This window comes from Ambystoma mexicanum, chromosome 2p, assembly GCF_040938575.1.
Source record: "Ambystoma mexicanum isolate Mex_15411 chromosome 2p, UKY_AmexF1_1, whole genome shotgun sequence".
Classification (NCBI taxonomy): Eukaryota; Metazoa; Chordata; class Amphibia; order Caudata; family Ambystomatidae; genus Ambystoma; species Ambystoma mexicanum.
The window spans coordinates 50,318,325-50,336,852 of NC_090923.1; the positions used below are offsets into that span (position 1 = coordinate 50,318,325).

At 52.9% G+C, this 18,528-nt stretch overlaps 1 protein-coding gene across 5 annotated transcripts in view; it reads left to right on the forward strand.

Moving 5' to 3' along the window:
- The window catches only part of PLXNB1 (plexin B1), an 830,120-nt gene that overhangs the window by 646,938 nt on the left and 164,654 nt on the right, over positions 1-18,528 (forward strand). For all 5 annotated transcript variants that reach the window (XM_069643229.1, XM_069643227.1, XM_069643226.1 and 2 more), the window contains 2 exons: positions 12,893-13,015; positions 18,022-18,115. In XM_069643229.1, coding sequence (XP_069499330.1) covers positions 12,893-13,015; positions 18,022-18,115 — 217 coding nt within the window. The remainder of the gene's footprint in view (positions 1-12,892; positions 13,016-18,021; positions 18,116-18,528) is intronic.

Below are 18,528 nucleotides of genomic sequence, written 5' to 3' on the forward strand. Positions count from 1 at the left end.
GGGGCGGGATATGGGCGTGCCTGGTACATACTATAGGGTGTTACTTACAGTAGTGGGGGTGGGCGGGATATGGGCGTGCCTGGTACATACTATAGGGTGTTACTTACAGTAGTGGGGGTGGGCGGGATATGGGCGTGCCTGGTACATACTATAGGGTGTTACTTACAGTAGTGGGGGTGGGCGGGATATGGGCGTGCCTGGTACATACTATAGGGTGTTGCTGACAGTAGTGGGGGCAGGGTGGGATATGAGCGTGCCTGGTACATACTATAGGGTGTTGCTGACAGTAGTGGGGGCAGGGTGGGATATGGGCGTGCCTGGTACATACTATAGGGTGTTGCTGACAGTAGTGGGGGCGGGGCGGGATATGGGCGTGCCTGGTACATACTATAGGGTGTTGCTGACAGTAGTGGGGGCAGGGTGGGGATATGGGCGTGCCTGGTACATACTATAGGGTGTTGCTTACAGTAGTGGGGGCGGGGCGGGATATGGGCGTGCCTGGTACATACTATAGGGTGTTGCTTACAGTAGTGGGGGCAGGGTGGGGATATGGGCGTGTCTGGTACATACTATAGGGTGTTGCTTACAGTAGTGGGGGCAGGGTGGGGATATGGGCGTGCCTGGTACATACTATAGGGTGTTGCTGACAGTAGTGGGGGCAGGGTGGGGATATGGGCGTGCCTGGTACATACTATAGGGTGTTACTTACAGTAGTGGGGGCAGGGCGGGATATGGGCGTGCCTGGTACATACTATAGGGTGTTACTTACAGTAGTGGGGGTGGGCGGGATATGGGCGTGCCTGGTACATACTATAGGGTGTTACTTACAGTAGTGGGGGTGGGCGGGATATGGGCGTGCCTGGTACATACTATAGGGTGTTGCTGACAGTAGTGGGGGCAGGGTGGGGATATGGGCGTGCCTGGTACATACTATAGGGTGTTACTTACAGTAGTGGGGGCAGGGTGGGGATATGGGCGTGTCTGGTACATACTATAGGGTGTTGCTTACAGTAGTGGGGGCAGGGGCCGGATAAGGGCGTGCCTGGTACATACTATAGGGTGTTACTTACAGTAGTGGGGGCGGGGCGGGATATGGGCGTGCCTGGTACATACTATAGGGTGTTGCTGACAGTAGTGGGGGCAGGGTGGGGATATGGGCGTGCCTGGTACATACTATAGGGTGTTGCTTACAGTAGTGGGGGCGGGGCGGGATATGGGCGAGCCTGGTACATACTATAGGGTGTTGCTTACAGTAGTGGGGGCAGGATGGGAATATGGGCGTGCCTGGTACATACTATAGGGTGTTACTTACAGTAGTGGGGGTGGGCGGGATATGGGCGTGCCTGGTACATACTATAGGGTGTTGCTGACAGTAGTGGGGGCGGGGCGGGATATGGGCGTGCCTGGTACATACTATAGGGTGTTGCTTACAGTAGTGGGGGCGGGGCGGGATATGGGCGTGCCTGGTACATACTATAGGGTGTTGCTGACAGTAGTGGGGGCAGGGTGGGGATATGGGCGTGCCTGGTACATACTATAGGGTGTTGCTGACAGTAGTGGGGGCAGGGTGGGGATATGGGCGTGCCTGGTACATACTATAGGGTGTTGCTGACAGTAGTGGGGGCAGGGTGGGGATATGGGCGTGCCTGGTACATACTATAGGGTGTTGCTGACAGTAGTGGAGGCGGGGCGGGATATGGGCGTGCCTGGTACATACTATAGGGTGTTGCTTACAGTAGTGGGGGCAGGGTGGGGATATGGGCGTGCCTGGTACATACTATAGGGTGTTACTTACAGTAGTGGAGGTAGGGTGGGGATATGGGCGTGCCTGGTACATACTATAGGGTGTTGCTGACAGTAGTGGGGGCGGGGCGGGATATGGGCGTGCCTGGTACATACTATAGGGTGTTGCTTACAGTAGTGGGGGCAGGGTGGGGATATGGGCGTGCCTGGTACATACTATAGGGTGTTACTTACAGTAGTGGAGGCAGGGTGGGGATATGGGCGTGCCTGGTGCATACTATAGGGTGTTGCTGACAGTAGTGGGGGCGGGGCGGGATATGGGCGTGCCTGGTACATACTATAGGGTGTTACTTACAGTAGTGGGGGTGGGCGGGATATGGGCGTGCCTGGTGCATACTATAGGGTGTTACTTACAGTAGTGGAGGTGGGGCGGGATATGGGCGTGCCTGGTACATACTATAGGGTGTTGCTGACAGTAGTGGGGGTGGCCGGGATATGGGCGTGCCTGGTACATACTATAGGGTGTTGCTTACAGTAGTGGGGGCGGGGCGGGATATGGGCGTGCCTGGTACATACTATAGGGTGTTGCTTACAGTAGTGGGGGCAGGGTGGGGATATGGGCGTGTCTGGTACATACTATAGGGTGTTGCTTACAGTAGTGGGGGCAGGGTGGGGATATGGGCGTGCCTGGTACATACTATAGGGTGTTGCTTACAGTAGTGGAGGCGGGGCGGGATATGGGCGTGCCTGGTACATACTATAGGGTGTTGCTGACAGTAGTGGGGGCAGGGTGGGGATATGGGCGTGCCTGGTACATACTATAGGGTGTTGCTGACAGTAGTGGGGGCAGGGTGGGGATATGGGCGTGCCTGGTACATACTATAGGGTGTTACTTACAGTAGTGGGGGCGGGGCGGGATATGGGCGTGCCTGGTACATACTATAGGGTGTTGCTGACAGTAGTGGGGGCAGGGTGGGGATATGGGCGTGCCTGGTACATACTATAGGGTGTTGCTGACAGTAGTGGGGGCAGGGTGGGGATATGGGCGTGCCTGGTACATGCTATAGGGTGTTGCTTACAGTAGTGGGGGCAGGGTGGGCGGGATATGGGCGTGCCTGGTACATACTATAGGGTGTTACTTACAGTAGTGGGGGCAGGGTGGGGATATGGGCGTGCCTGGTACATACTATAGGGTGTTGCTGACAGTAGTGGGGGCGGGGCGGGATATGGGCGTGCCTGGTACATACTATAGGGTGTTGCTTACAGTAGTGGGGGCAGGGTGGGGATATGGGCGTGCCTGGTACATACTATAGGGTGTTGCTTACAGTAGTGGGGGCAGGGTGGGCGGGATATGGGCGTGCCTGGTACATACTATAGGGTGTTGCTTACAGTAGTGGGGGCAGGGTGGGCGGGATATGGGCGTGCCTGGTACATACTATAGGGTGTTGCTTACAGTAGTGGGGGCAGGGTGGGGATATGGGCGTGCCTGGTACATACTATAGGGTGTTGCTTACAGTAGTGGGGGCAGGGTGGGCGGGATATGGGCGTGCCTGGTACATACTATAGGGTGTTGCTTACAGTAGTGGGGGCAGGGTGGGGATATGGGCGTGCCTGGTACATACTATAGGGTGTTGCTTACAGTAGTGGGGGCAGGGTGGGGATATGGGCGTGCCTGGTACATACTATAGGGTGTTGCTTACAGTAGTGGGGGTGGGCGGGATATGGGCGTGCCTGGTACATACTATAGGGTGTTGCTGACAGTAGTGGGGGCAGGGTGGGGATATGGGCGTGCCTGGTACATACTATAGGGTGTTGCTTACAGTAGTGGGGGCAGGGTGGGGATATGGGCGTGCCTGGTACATACTATAGGGTGTTGCTTACAGTAGTGGGGGCGGGCGGGATATGGGCGAGCCTGGTACATACTATAGGGTGTTGCTGACAGTAGTGGGGGCAGGGTGGGGATATGGGCGTGCCTGGTACATACTATAGGGTGTTGCTGACAGTAGTGGGGGCAGGGTGGGGATATGGGCGTGCCTGGTACATACTATAGGGTGTTGCTGACAGTAGTGGGGGCAGGGTGGGATATGGGCGTGCCTGGTACATACTATAGGGTGTTGCTTACAGTAGTGGGGGTGGGCGGGATATGGGCGTGCCTGGTACATACTATAGGGTGTTACTTACAGTAGTGGGGGTGGGCGGGATATGGGCGTGCCTGGTACATACTATAGGGTGTTGCTGACAGTAGTGGGGCGGGGCGGGATATGGGCGTGCCTGGTACATACTATAGGGTGTTGCTTACAGTAGTGGAGGCAGGGTGGGGATATGGGCGTGCCTGGTACATGCTATAGGGTGTTGCTTACAGTAGTGGGGGCAGGGTGGGGATATGGGCGTGCCTGGTACATACTATAGGGTGTTACTTACAGTAGTGGGGGCGGGATATGGGCGTGCCTGGTACATACTATAGGGTGTTGCTGACAGTAGTGGGGGCAGGGTGGGGATATGGGCGTGCCTGGTACATACTATAGGGTGTTACTTACAGTAGTGGGGGCGGGATATGGGCGTGCCTGGTACATACTATAGGGTGTTACTTACAGTAGTGGGGGCAGGGTGGGGATATGGGCGTGCCTGGTACATACTATAGGGTGTTGCTTACAGTAGTGGGGGTGGGCGGGATATGGGCGTGCCTGGTACATACTATAGGGTGTTGCTTACAGTAGTGGGGGCGGGGCGGGATATGGGCGTGCCTGGTACATACTATAGGGTGTTGCTTACAGTAGTGGGGGCAGGGTGGGGATATGGGCGTGCCTGGTACATACTATAGGGTGTTACTTACAGTAGTGGGGGCAGGGTGGGGATATGGGCGTGCCTGGTACATACTATAGGGTGTTGCTGACAGTAGTGGGGGCAGGGTGGGGATATGGGCGTGCCTGGTACATACTATAGGGTGTTGCTGACAGTAGTGGGGGCAGGGTGGGGATATGGGCGTGCCTGGTACATACTATAGGGTGTTACTTACAGTAGTGGAGGCAGGGTGGGGATATGGGCGTGCCTGGTGCATACTATAGGGTGTTACTTACAGTAGTGGAGGCAGGGTGGGGATATGGGCGTGCCTGGTGCATACTATAGGGTGTTGCTTACAGTAGTGGGGGCAGGGTGGGGATATGGGCGTGCCTGGTACATACTATAGGGTGTTACTTACAGTAGTGGGGGTGGGCGGGATATGGGCGTGCCTGGTACATACTATAGGGTGTTGCTGACAGTAGTGGAGGTGGGGCGGGATATGGGCGTGCCTGGTACATACTATAGGGTGTTGCTTACAGTAGTGGGGGCAGGGTGGGGATATGGGCGTGCCTGGTACATACTATAGGGTGTTGCTTACAGTAGTGGGGGCGGGGCGGGATATGGGCGTGCCTCGTACATACTATAGGGTGTTGCTTACAGTAGTGGGGGCAGGGTGGGGATATGGGCGTGCCTGGTACATACTATAGGGTGTTGCTGACAGTAGTGGGGGTGGGCGGGATATGGGCGTGCCTGGTACATACTATAGGGTGTTGCTTACAGTAGTGGGGGCAGGGTGGGGATATGGGCGTGCCTGGTACATACTATAGGGTGTTGCTTACAGTAGTGGGGGCGGGGCGGGATATGGGCGTGCCTGGTACATACTATAGGGTGTTGCTGACAGTAGTGGGGGCGGGGCGGGATATGGGCGTGCCTGGTACATACTATAGGGTGTTGCTTACAGTAGTGGGGGCGGGGCGGGATATGGGCGTGCCTGGTACATACTATAGGGTGTTGCTGACAGTAGTGGGGGCAGGGTGGGGATATGGGCGTGCCTGGTACATACTATAGGGTGTTACTTACAGTAGTGGGGGCAGGGTGGGGATATGGGCGTGCCTGGTACATACTATAGGGTGTTGCTTACAGTAGTGGGGGCAGGGTGGGGATATGGGCGTGCCTGGTACATACTATAGGGTGTTGCTGACAGTAGTGGAGGCAGGGTGGGGATATGGGCGTGCCTGGTACATACTATAGGGTGTTGCTGACAGTAGTGGGGGCAGGGTGGGGATATGGGCGTGCCTGGTACATACTATAGGGTGTTACTTACAGTAGTGGGGGCAGGGTGGGGATATGGGCGTGCCTGGTACATACTATAGGGTGTTGCTGACAGTAGTGGAGGCAGGGTGGGGATATGGGCGTGCCTGGTACATACTATAGGGTGTTGCTGACAGTAGTGGGGGCAGGGTGGGGATATGGGCGTGCCTGGTACATACTATAGGGTGTTGCTGACAGTAGTGGGGGCAGGGTGGGGATATGGGCGTGCCTGGTACATACTATAGGGTGTTGCTGACAGTAGTGGGGGCAGGGTGGGATATGGGCGTGCCTGGTACATACTATAGGGTGTTGCTTACAGTAGTGGGGGCGGGGCGGGATATGGGCGTGCCTGGTACATACTATAGGGTGTTGCTGACAGTAGTGGAGGTGGGGCGGGATATGGGCGTGCCTGGTACATACTATAGGGTGTTGCTTACAGTAGTGGGGGCAGGGTGGGGATATGGGCGTGCCTGGTACATACTATAGGGTGTTGCTTACAGTAGTGGAGGCAGGGTGGGGATATGGGCGTGCCTGGTACATACTATAGGGTGTTGCTGACAGTAGTGGGGGCGGGGCGGGATATGGGCGTGCCTGGTACATACTATAGGGTGTTGCTTACAGTAGTGGGGGCAGGGTGGGGATATGGGCGTGCCTGGTACATACTATAGGGTGTTGCTTACAGTAGTGGGGGCGGGGCGGGATATGGGCGTGCCTGGTACATACTATAGGGTGTTGCTTACAGTAGTGGGGGCAGGGTGGGGATATGGGCGTGCCTGGTACATACTATAGGGTGTTGCTGACAGTAGTGGGGGTGGGCGGGACATGGGCGTGCCTGGTACATACTATAGGGTGTTGCTTACAGTAGTGGGGGCGGGGCGGGATATGGGCGTGCCTGGTACATACTATAGGGTGTTGCTTACAGTAGTGGGGGCAGGGTGGGGATATGGGCGTGCCTGGTACATACTATAGGGTGTTGCTTACAGTAGTGGGGGCAGGGTGGGGATATGGGCGTGCCTGGTACATACTATAGGGTGTTACTTACAGTAGTGGGGGCAGGGTGGGGATATGGGCGTGCCTGGTACATACTATAGGGTGTTGCTGACAGTAGTGGGGGCAGGGTGGGGATATGGGCGTGCCTGGTACATACTATAGGGTGTTGCTGACAGTAGTGGGGGCAGGGTGGGGATATGGGCGTGCCTGGTACATACTATAGGGTGTTGCTTACAGTAGTGGGGGCGGGGCGGGATATGGGCGTGCCTGGTACATACTATAGGGTGTTGCTTACAGTAGTGGGGGCGGGGCGGGATATGGGCGTGCCTGGTACATACTATAGGGTGTTACTTACAGTAGTGGGGGTGGGCGGGATATGGGCGTGCCTGGTACATACTATAGGGTGTTGCTGACAGTAGTGGGGGCAGGGTGGGGATATGGGCGTGCCTGGTACATACTATAGGGTGTTACTTACAGTAGTGGGGGTGGGCGGGATATGGGCGTGCCTGGTACATACTATATGGGTTTGCATACAGTAGTGGGGGCAGGGTGGGGATATGGGCGTGCCTGGTGCATACTATAGGGTGTTGCTTACAGTAGTGGGGGCAGGGTGGGGATATGGGCGTGCCTGGTGCATACTATAGGGTGTTGCTGACAGTAGTGGGGGCGGGGCGGGATATGGGCGTGCCTGGTACATACTATAGGGTGTTGCTTACAGTAGTGGGGGCAGGGTGGGGATATGGGCGTGCCTGGTGCATACTATAGGGTGTTGCTGACAGTAGTGGGGGCGGGGCGGGATATGGGCGTGCCTGGTACATACTATAGGGTGTTGCTTACAGTAGTGGGGGCAGGGTGGGGATATGGGCGTGCCTGGTACATACTATAGGGTGTTGCTTACAGTAGTGGGGGTGGGCGGGATATGGGCGTGCCTGGTACATACTATAGGGTGTTGCTTACAGTAGTGGAGGCGGGTATATGGGCGTGCCTGGTACATACTATAGGGTGTTGCTGACAGTAGTGGGGGCAGGGTGGGGATATGGGCGTGCCTGGTACATACTATAGGGTGTTGCTTACAGTAGTGGGGGCGGGGCGGGTATATGGGCGTGCCTGGTACATACTATAGGGTGTTGCTTACAGTAGTGGGGGCGGGCGGGATATGGGCGTGCCTGGTACATACTATAGGGTGTTGCTTACAGTAGTGGAGGCGGGCGGTATATGGGCGTGCCTGGTACATACTATAGGGTGTTGCTTACAGTAGTGGAGGTGGGCGGGATATGGGCGTGCCTGGTACATACTATAGGGTGTTACTTACAGTAGTGGAGGCAGGGTGGGGATATGGGCGTGCCTGGTACATACTATAGGGTGTTACTTACAGTAGTGGGGGTGGGCGGGATATGGGCGTGCCTGGTACATACTATAGGGTGTTACTTACAGTAGTGGAGGCAGGGTGGGGATATGGGCGTGCCTGGTGCATACTATAGGGTGTTACTTACAGTAGTGGGGGCGGGGCGGGATATGGGCGTGCCTGGTACATACTATAGGGTGTTGCTGACAGTAGTAGGGGCAGGGTGGGGATATGGGCGTGCCTGGTACATACTATAGGGTGTTGCTTACAGTAGTGGGGGCAGGGTGGGGATATGGGCGTGTCTGGTACATACTATAGGGTGTTGCTTACAGTAGTGGGGGCAGGGTGGGGATATGGGCGTGTCTGGTACATACTATAGGGTGTTGCTTACAGTAGTGGGGGTGGGCGGGATATAGGCGTGCCTGGTACATACTATAGGGTGTTGCTGACAGTAGTGGGGGCAGGGTGGGGATATGGGCGTGCCTGGTACATACTATAGGGTGTTGCTGACAGTAGTGGGGGCAGGGTGGGGATATGGGCGTGCCTGGTACATACTATAGGGTGTTGCTGACAGTAGTGGGGGTGGGCGGGATATGGGCGTGCCTGGTACATACTATAGGGTGTTGCTGACAGTAGTGGGGGCAGGGTGGGGATATGGGCGTGCCTGGTACATACTATAGGGTGTTACTTACAGTAGTGGAGGCAGGGTGGGGATATGGGCGTGCCTGGTACATACTATAGGGTGTTACTTACAGTAGTGGGGGCGGGGCGGGATATGGGCGTGCCTGGTACATACTATAGGGTGTTGCTGACAGTAGTGGGGGCGGGGCGGGATATGGGCGTGCCTGGTACATACTATAGGGTGTTGCTTACAGTAGTGGGGGCGGGGCGGGATATGGGCGTGCCTGGTACATACTATAGGGTGTTACTTACAGTAGTGGGGGTGGGCGGGATATGGGCGTGCCTGGTACATACTATAGGGTGTTGCTGACAGTAGTGGGGGCAGGGTGGGGATATGGGCGTGCCTGGTACATACTATAGGGTGTTACTTACAGTAGTGGGGGTGGGCGGGATATGGGCGTGCCTGGTACATACTATATGGGTTTGCATACAGTAGTGGGGGCAGGGTGGGGATATGGGCGTGCCTGGTGCATACTATAGGGTGTTGCTTACAGTAGTGGGGGCAGGGTGGGGATATGGGCGTGCCTGGTGCATACTATAGGGTGTTGCTGACAGTAGTGGGGGCGGGGCGGGATATGGGCGTGCCTGGTACATACTATAGGGTGTTGCTTACAGTAGTGGGGGCAGGGTGGGGATATGGGCGTGCCTGGTGCATACTATAGGGTGTTGCTGACAGTAGTGGGGGCGGGGCGGGATATGGGCGTGCCTGGTACATACTATAGGGTGTTGCTTACAGTAGTGGGGGCAGGGTGGGGATATGGGCGTGCCTGGTACATACTATAGGGTGTTGCTTACAGTAGTGGGGGTGGGCGGGATATGGGCGTGCCTGGTACATACTATAGGGTGTTGCTTACAGTAGTGGAGGCGGGTATATGGGCGTGCCTGGTACATACTATAGGGTGTTGCTGACAGTAGTGGGGGCAGGGTGGGGATATGGGCGTGCCTGGTACATACTATAGGGTGTTGCTTACAGTAGTGGGGGCGGGGCGGGTATATGGGCGTGCCTGGTACATACTATAGGGTGTTGCTTACAGTAGTGGGGGCGGGCGGGATATGGGCGTGCCTGGTACATACTATAGGGTGTTGCTTACAGTAGTGGAGGCGGGCGGTATATGGGCGTGCCTGGTACATACTATAGGGTGTTGCTTACAGTAGTGGAGGTGGGCGGGATATGGGCGTGCCTGGTACATACTATAGGGTGTTACTTACAGTAGTGGAGGCAGGGTGGGGATATGGGCGTGCCTGGTACATACTATAGGGTGTTACTTACAGTAGTGGGGGTGGGCGGGATATGGGCGTGCCTGGTACATACTATAGGGTGTTACTTACAGTAGTGGAGGCAGGGTGGGGATATGGGCGTGCCTGGTGCATACTATAGGGTGTTACTTACAGTAGTGGGGGCGGGGCGGGATATGGGCGTGCCTGGTACATACTATAGGGTGTTGCTGACAGTAGTAGGGGCAGGGTGGGGATATGGGCGTGCCTGGTACATACTATAGGGTGTTGCTTACAGTAGTGGGGGCAGGGTGGGGATATGGGCGTGTCTGGTACATACTATAGGGTGTTGCTTACAGTAGTGGGGGCAGGGTGGGGATATGGGCGTGTCTGGTACATACTATAGGGTGTTGCTTACAGTAGTGGGGGTTGGCGGGATATGGGCGTGCCTGGTACATACTATAGGGTGTTGCTGACAGTAGTGGGGGCAGGGTGGGGATATGGGCGTGCCTGGTACATACTATAGGGTGTTGCTGACAGTAGTGGGGGCAGGGTGGGGATATGGGCGTGCCTGGTACATACTATAGGGTGTTGCTGACAGTAGTGGGGGTGGGCGGGATATGGGCGTGCCTGGTACATACTATAGGGTGTTGCTGACAGTAGTGGGTGCAGGGTGGGGATATGGGCGTGCCTGGTACATACTATAGGGTGTTACTTACAGTAGTGGAGGCAGGGTGGGGATATGGGCGTGCCTGGTACATACTATAGGGTGTTACTTACAGTAGTGGGGGCGGGGCGGGATATGGGCGTGCCTGGTACATACTATAGGGTGTTGCTGACAGTAGTGGGGGCGGGGCGGGATATGGGCGTGCCTGGTACATACTATAGGGTGTTGCTTACAGTAGTGGGGGCAGGATGGGAATATGGGCGTGCCTGGTACATACTATAGGGTGTTGCTGACAGTAGTGGGGGTGGGCGGGATATGGGCGTGCCTGGTACATACTATAGGGTGTTGCTTACAGTAGTGGGGGCAGGGTGGGGATATGGGCGTGTCTGGTACATACTATAGGGTGTTGCTTACAGTAGTGGGGGCAGGGTGGGGATATGGGCGTGCCTGGTACATACTATATGGGTTTGCATACAGTAGTGGGGGCAGGGTGGGGATATGGGCGTGCCTGGTACATACTATAGGGTGTTGCTTACAGTAGTGGGGGCGGGGCGGGATATGGGCGTGCCTGGTACATACTATAGGGTGTTGCTGACAGTAGTGGGGGCGGGGCGGGATATGGGCGTGCCTGGTACATACTATAGGGTGTTGCTGACAGTAGTGGGGGCAGGGTGGGGATATGGGCGTGCCTGGTACATACTATAGGGTGTTGCTTACAGTAGTGGGGGCAGGGTGGGCGGGATATGGGCGTGCCTGGTACATACTATAGGGTGTTGCTGACAGTAGTGGGGGTGGGGATATGGGCGTGCCTGGTACATACTATAGGGTGTTACTTACAGTAGTGGGGGCAGGGTGGGGATATGGGCGTGCCTGGTACATACTATAGGGTGTTGCTTACAGTAGTGGGGGCAGGGTGGGGATATGGGCGTGTCTGGTACATACTATAGGGTGTTGCTTACAGTAGTGGGGGCAGGGTGGGGATATGGGCGTGCCTGGTACATACTATAGGGTGTTGCTGACAGTAGTGGGGGCAGGGTGGGGATATGGGCGTGCCTGGTGCATACTATAGGGTGTTACTTACAGTAGTGGGGGTGGGCGGGATATGGGCGTGCCTGGTACATACTATAGGGTGTTGCTGACAGTAGTGGGGGCGGGGCGGGATATGGGCGTGCCTGGTACATACTATAGGGTGTTGCTGACAGTAGTGGGGGCAGGGTGGGGATATGGGCGTGCCTGGTACATACTATAGGGTGTTGCTTACAGTAGTGGGGGCAGGGTGGGTATATGGGCGTGCCTGGTACATACTATAGGGTGTTACTTACAGTAGTGGGGGCGGGGCGGGATATGGGCGTGCCTGGTACATACTATAGGGTGTTGCTGACAGTAGTGGGGGCAGGGTGGGGATATGGGCGTGCCTGGTGCATACTATAGGGTGTTACTTACAGTAGTGGGGGTGGGCGGGATATGGGCGTGCCTGGTACATACTATAGGGTGTTGCTGACAGTAGTGGGGGCAGGGTGGGGATATGGGCGTGCCTGGTACATACTATAGGGTGTTGCTTACAGTAGTGGGGGCAGGGTGGGGATATGGGCGTGCCTGGTACATACTATAGGGTGTTGCTTACAGTAGTGGAGGCGGGGCGGGATATGGGCGTGCCTGGTACATACTATAGGGTGTTGCTTACAGTAGTGGAGGCGGGGCGGGATATGGGCGTGCCTGGTACATACTATAGGGTGTTGCTGACAGAAGTGGGGGCAGGGTGGGGATAAGGGCGTGCCTGGTACATACTATAGGGTGTTGCTTACAGTAGTGGGGGCAGGGCGGGATATGGGCGCGCCTGGTACATACTATAGGGTGTTGCTTACAGTAGTGGGGGCAGGGCGGGATATGGGCGAGCCCGGTAAATACTACAGGGGTTGCATGCAGTAGTGGGGGCGGGCGGGATATGGGCGTGCCTGGTACATACTATAGGGTGTTGCTGACAGTAGTGGGGGCAGGGTGGGGATGCATTGCTCTCCGTGCACAGGCATGCCTGTGCATACTCTTGTTGCATCCAGCTCTGTGCATTGGCGCGCAGTGCACCTGTGCCCAGTCGTGCAATGCTTCTGACGGGCCTATCCACTCTTCTAATGCCCCTGTTCTTATCTTGCACTCTACAGAATGGGCAGGAGGACTATGAGTGCGTCCTCATCCTGGAGGGCCGGACCGTGGTCATGGATGCCGCTGTGGAGGTGGACCTGGTGGACCGGTCCAAATACTACGTCACCTGCCAGATGCACCAGGTAACCACATATTGGGAGACATGCCCAGTGCCCGAGAAGCTGGCAGGTTCTGGGAGCATAGACTCCCAAAACCTGATTGCAAAGGGCATCGTTGGCTTTTTAAGAAATGTGTGGGCCTTCCCAACACGCGGGTCGGTAAAAAAGGCCGATAGGATCATGTGTGGGATCACGTGTGGGGTTCAGTGGGGCCGACTCCATTCTCCCTTCAACTCCCAACATTTTCTGCTTCTCTGCACCCCATTCTTCTTTCAAGAGGTTCTTTCCACACCATCTAGTTCACCTTTTGGTAGCGCGGCTGTGCGCTCAGGCTGCACCTTTAGGCAGGAGGTAGATTCATTCAGATTACAGCATACCACAACAACGAAATAAACCACGTTTGCCCTCGCCGAACAGCACATGGCGGCTACCGACCGAAAAACACACCTGCGCTCAGTTAACGCTGTCAACCGAATTGAAGCTGCCAACAGCACATCACAACTCTTTTGCTTTTTCTCCCGCTCAATGCTCCTAAATTACCCTCCTCCCCCCTTGCTTTACAGATCCAGCAGAGCGCCAAGAAACCACGCAGGCGGCAAGTGTGCGCGGTATAAGAACCTTTAACATAACATACCACTTTGCTACAATCTCAAGGCTCTCCAGTTTCTCGTGGTCCTGCGCGAGAAGCCCAACCAGTCCTGTTCTTTTTTATTTTTTCCCGTTTGGATTCTTGAACTTGTATTTTTTTTCTTTTCAATTTGAAATTTAGGAAATTTTGGATGGCCTTCTCACTCCTGGCCATGGGAAACTTGAGCGCTCTGACAATCTTATTACATAAATATGGTTTTATCAGGTTAGGTACAAGCCCTAATTTAGTGAATACACTTCCCAACATTGTATTGAACTAAACTAGGGTTGCAGGCACTATCATACATTACCTGTAACCATCCTTAAAACATTAGTAAAACTAGGTTACGAATACAAATAAGCAGGAGGCGGTCTCTTTCTCTCTGCTCGAGCATTAGCAGGGTCGGACTGGCCTAGAGGGCAATAGGGCAATGCCCGAACCAAAAAGGCAAAATGCTAGTGTGGGCCAGTATTTTTGGTCAAAGTGGCACACGTTCTTGGCCAACGTGGACCAGTTTGATGAGTTAATTTACTCTGCGGCTAATAGTTTTGACCCGTGCTGATGAATAAATATTCTTTAAAATGCATAATTTGCATCAAATATTAGGAAAAACCTCCTCCTTGGGCACTATTTAAACAGTTTGTCACAAAAGGAATGAATTGCCATTTGCAAATCTGGGCCCCTTTTTCATTGGTGCCCGAGACAATTCTATGCCACAGTCCGACCCTGACCATGAGCGGTTGAGTCTCTCTTCCCCGAAACACAATAGTCCATGCTCACCATAGAAACAGTTTATGGCCGGTCAAGGTTGAGAGCTGTGTAGACGCTGGGACTCGGTAACATGTTGCCCGGAACCTTTCCTGGACCGGGTGATGACGCAACACTTCATGCAATGGGCCCATAGGAATTCATTCATTATAATTGGTTATTTATAACACACTTAATACCCAGAGGTTTCTGCAGACGCGGCCAGCGGACAGGCAGTCGGCAATGCTCTCAAAACTTTGCTTTCCAACAAAACCTGACCTAGGACCAATCCCAATAGATTGCAACTTGCAGTGCTGCGCTACTGTCAAAAGATGCCAGTCCAAACACTAGCCACCCACACCCTGCACAGCGCTCTCATGCCCTCAAGCTAGGGCTGCCCTTTAAACAATAAATAAATATAAATTGAAAAAAAGAAATGCTGTAACTATATCTTCATGGTCTGCATGATACAAGCAGTTGTCAAAGAAGCAGCCCGGGCTGCTGAAACTCTTCACTCGCGGAGAGTGCTGTGATGCGCAGGCCAGCTTCTAGGTGCTGCAGCGCATCACTTGGCACTATGTAGCATGGTTAACGTGCCATTTCTCAGCTCGAGAAAAATAGACTATTCATACCCTGGTACAACATGCAGGGGTACTAAATCTAGAATACAAACTGGGCACGATTACAGGGCGGCGTTTTATTAACGCACAGGATACCCCTTTCATAAAGGGGCGTTTCCTTCCACTCTACAGTGCACTGCCAACTTTTGCTGGCACTCACTGGAGTCTCGATTCTCTTCCACACACAAAGTGATTCGGACATAGCGCTCACCACAAGGCAGAAGAAAATGAGTTTCAGTGAGCTGCAAGAATCTTTAGCAGCTGCAGTTGGGGATTTTCTGATGGCTTTGCTGTTGGCATCTGAACCCCAGTTCCCAGACCTTCACGCATGCGGATCACAGCCAGGATTTATTCCTTCAAAAGAGGCGCTCAACACATTTTTAACACACAGCAAACTGCAAATTCAAAACACAGTTCCATTGGGGCTTTTTTAACATAGGTTCACACCAGCCAAACTCTTTGAGCACTCCCAGCCAGTAGCATAGCTGAGTGTGTTAAGCCCTCACTGCTGAGCTCTGTGAATGATCTGTAAGTTGCAAGGCCAGTTCTGCCCTTCATCTCTCCAAGGCCGAAAATTGACTACTAACATCAGTTGGGTGATGATATATGTACATAAAAAATGTACAGCCCTTGGCTGAATTATGTATTATTATATGTTTATTTATACGTTTCATAATTATTCATAACGCGTGTGCTAACAGCCATCTCTGTTCTTTTTACAATCGTCACGACCAGTCCAGAGAAAAAGTGGTTTACACTCTCGGGACTAGTGATTTCTGGAGGTCTTATTACTGACACACATACGGAACGCCACTGCCAAAGGCGGCAATATATAGATAGTTATATCTAGTAAAAGGACGAGCAAGGACAGGCAGCTCGTCAACATACTGAAAGAGCTACAGAGGAATTTACTAGGCACTTGAAGAAACCTCATGGCTGGAGCAACACGAATAATAAGGATCTAAACAATATATAACAATTGGCCTTGACGAAGACCACCAGGGTCGAAACACTTGTTGGCTTCTTTCTTTTATCATGTTAAATTGCCACCGTTAAGTAAAAAATACAGAGGTCTACGGACTACGGATATGTCCAATTCTTTTGACAGATGCCTATGGGACCCGAGCGCAAAGATAACTTTAGGTGGCATTGAGCCTAGCCAATATTTACACTATTTTAGGTGGCATTGAGCCTAGCCAATATTTAGCACTATTTTAGGTGGCATTGAGCCTAGCCAATATTTAGCACTATTTTAGGTGGCATTGAGCCTAGCCAATATTTACACTATTTTAGGTGGCATTGAGCCTAGCCAATATTTACACTGTTTTAGGTGGCATTGAGCCTAGCCAACATTTACACTGTTTTAGGTGGCATTGAGCCTAGCCAATATTTAGCACTATTTTAGGTGGCATTGAGCCTAGCCAATATTTACACTGTTTTAGGTGGCATTGAGCCTAGCCAACATTTACACTGTTTTAGGTGGCATTGACCCTAGCCAATATTTACACTATTTTAGGTGGCATTGAGCCTAGCCAATATTTACACTATTTTAGGTGGCATTGAGCCTAGCCAATATTTACACTATTTTAGGTGGCATTGACCCTAGCCAACATTTACACTATTTTAGGTGGCATTGAGCCTAGCCAACATTTACACTATTTTAGGTGGCATTGAGCCTAGCCAATATTTACACTATTTTAGGTGGCATTGAGCCTAGCCAACATTTACACTATTTTAGGTGGCATTGACCCTAGCCAACATTTACACTATTTTAGGTGGCATTGAGCCTAGCCAATATTTACACTGTTTTAGGTGGCATTGAGCCTAGCCAACATTTACACTGTTTTAGGTGGCATTGAGCCTAGCCAATATTTACACTGTTTTAGGTGGCATTGAGCCTAGCCAATATTTACACTATTTTAGGTGGCATTGAGCCTAGCCAATATTTACACTATTTTAGGTGGCATTGACCCTAGCCAATATTTACACTGTTTTAGGTGGCATTGACCCTAGCCAATATTTACACTATTTTAGGTGGCATTGAGCCTAGCCAATATTTACACTATTTTAGGTGGCATTGACCCTAGCCAATATTTACACTATTTTAGGTGGCATTGAGCCTAGCCAATATTTACACTATTTTAGGTGGCATTGACCCTAGCCAATATTTACACTATTTTAGGTGGCATTGAGCCTAGCCAACATTTACACTATTTTAGGTGGCATTGAGCCTAGCCAACATTTACACTATTTTAGGTGGCATTGAGCCTAGCCAATATTTACACTATTTTAGGTGGCATTGACCCTAGCCAATATTTACACTATTTTAGGTGGCATTGAGCCTAGCCAACATTTACACTATTTTAGGTGGCATTGACCCTAGCCAACATTTACACTATTTTAGGTGGCATTGAGCCTAGCCAATATTTACACTATTTTAGGTGGCATTGAGCCTAGCCAATATTTACACTGTTTTAGGTGGCATTGAGCCTAGCCAATATTTACACTGTTTTAGGTGGCATTGAGCCTAGCCAATATTTACACTATTTTAGGTGGCATTGACCCTAGCCAATATTTACACTATTTTAGGTGGCATTGAGCCTAGCCAACATTTACACTATTTTAGGTGGCATTGAGCCTAGCCAATATTTACACTATTTTAGGTGGCATTGACCCTAGCCAATATTTACACTATTTTAGGTGGCATTGAGCCTAGCCAACATTTACACTATTTTAGGTGGCATTGAGCCTAGCCAATATTTGCCAACCTTTTGGGCCATTGCTGCTGTCCTGGGTTACAAGAAGGAACTCTAGCCCAGTGCAGACATGCCAGTGTCTCTAGCCTCAACTCACACATATTCAAAGAAAATCATGTCGGCGCTAGGAACAAGTGCCGCTATGACACCCAATCAGCAGCCAGAATAGAAGCATCTCGGGGACCATAGCTGAGGAATCATTCGCCTAAAATAGTGTTCCTTTTGGGTAATAATCCTGCGTTCTCTTCCTCACCCCCTAACATCCCGTTCTTGTTCCAGTACAGATACTCGGCGCCCCAGCCAGAGTTTAATGCCGTGGTGTACGTTCAGCGGCAGCAGGAGCTCCGAGTGGACAGCGCCGAAGACCTCCACGGTAGGGTGCCTAGGCGCTTTTACTATTATGATTATGGCATTTACTGTGCACAGACCTAGGGTGCTTTATAGAGGTATACAGCAGAACAGACATACAGAGGAGGGATAAGATATACAGGGGGGGAGGGGGGGAGGGGTAGGATACAGAGGAGTACAGCTGTACCGGGTGCTGGGAAGGGGAGACTTAAGGATGCAGTGCTGGGGAGTTGTGGGGACGGAATGATAGGTTTAAGGCCATAGTCCGGTTGCGCATGGAGATTGATTGGAGAGGTGAAGGATGCACACGGGCAGCAAGCAGGGGCAGCTGGAGGCTGAGTATGGCTGTTGCTGAGTGGCTAGAGGTAGGTGGAGGCTGAGTATGGCTGATGCTGAGTGGCTATAGGAAGGTGGAGGCTGAGTATGGCTGATGCTGAG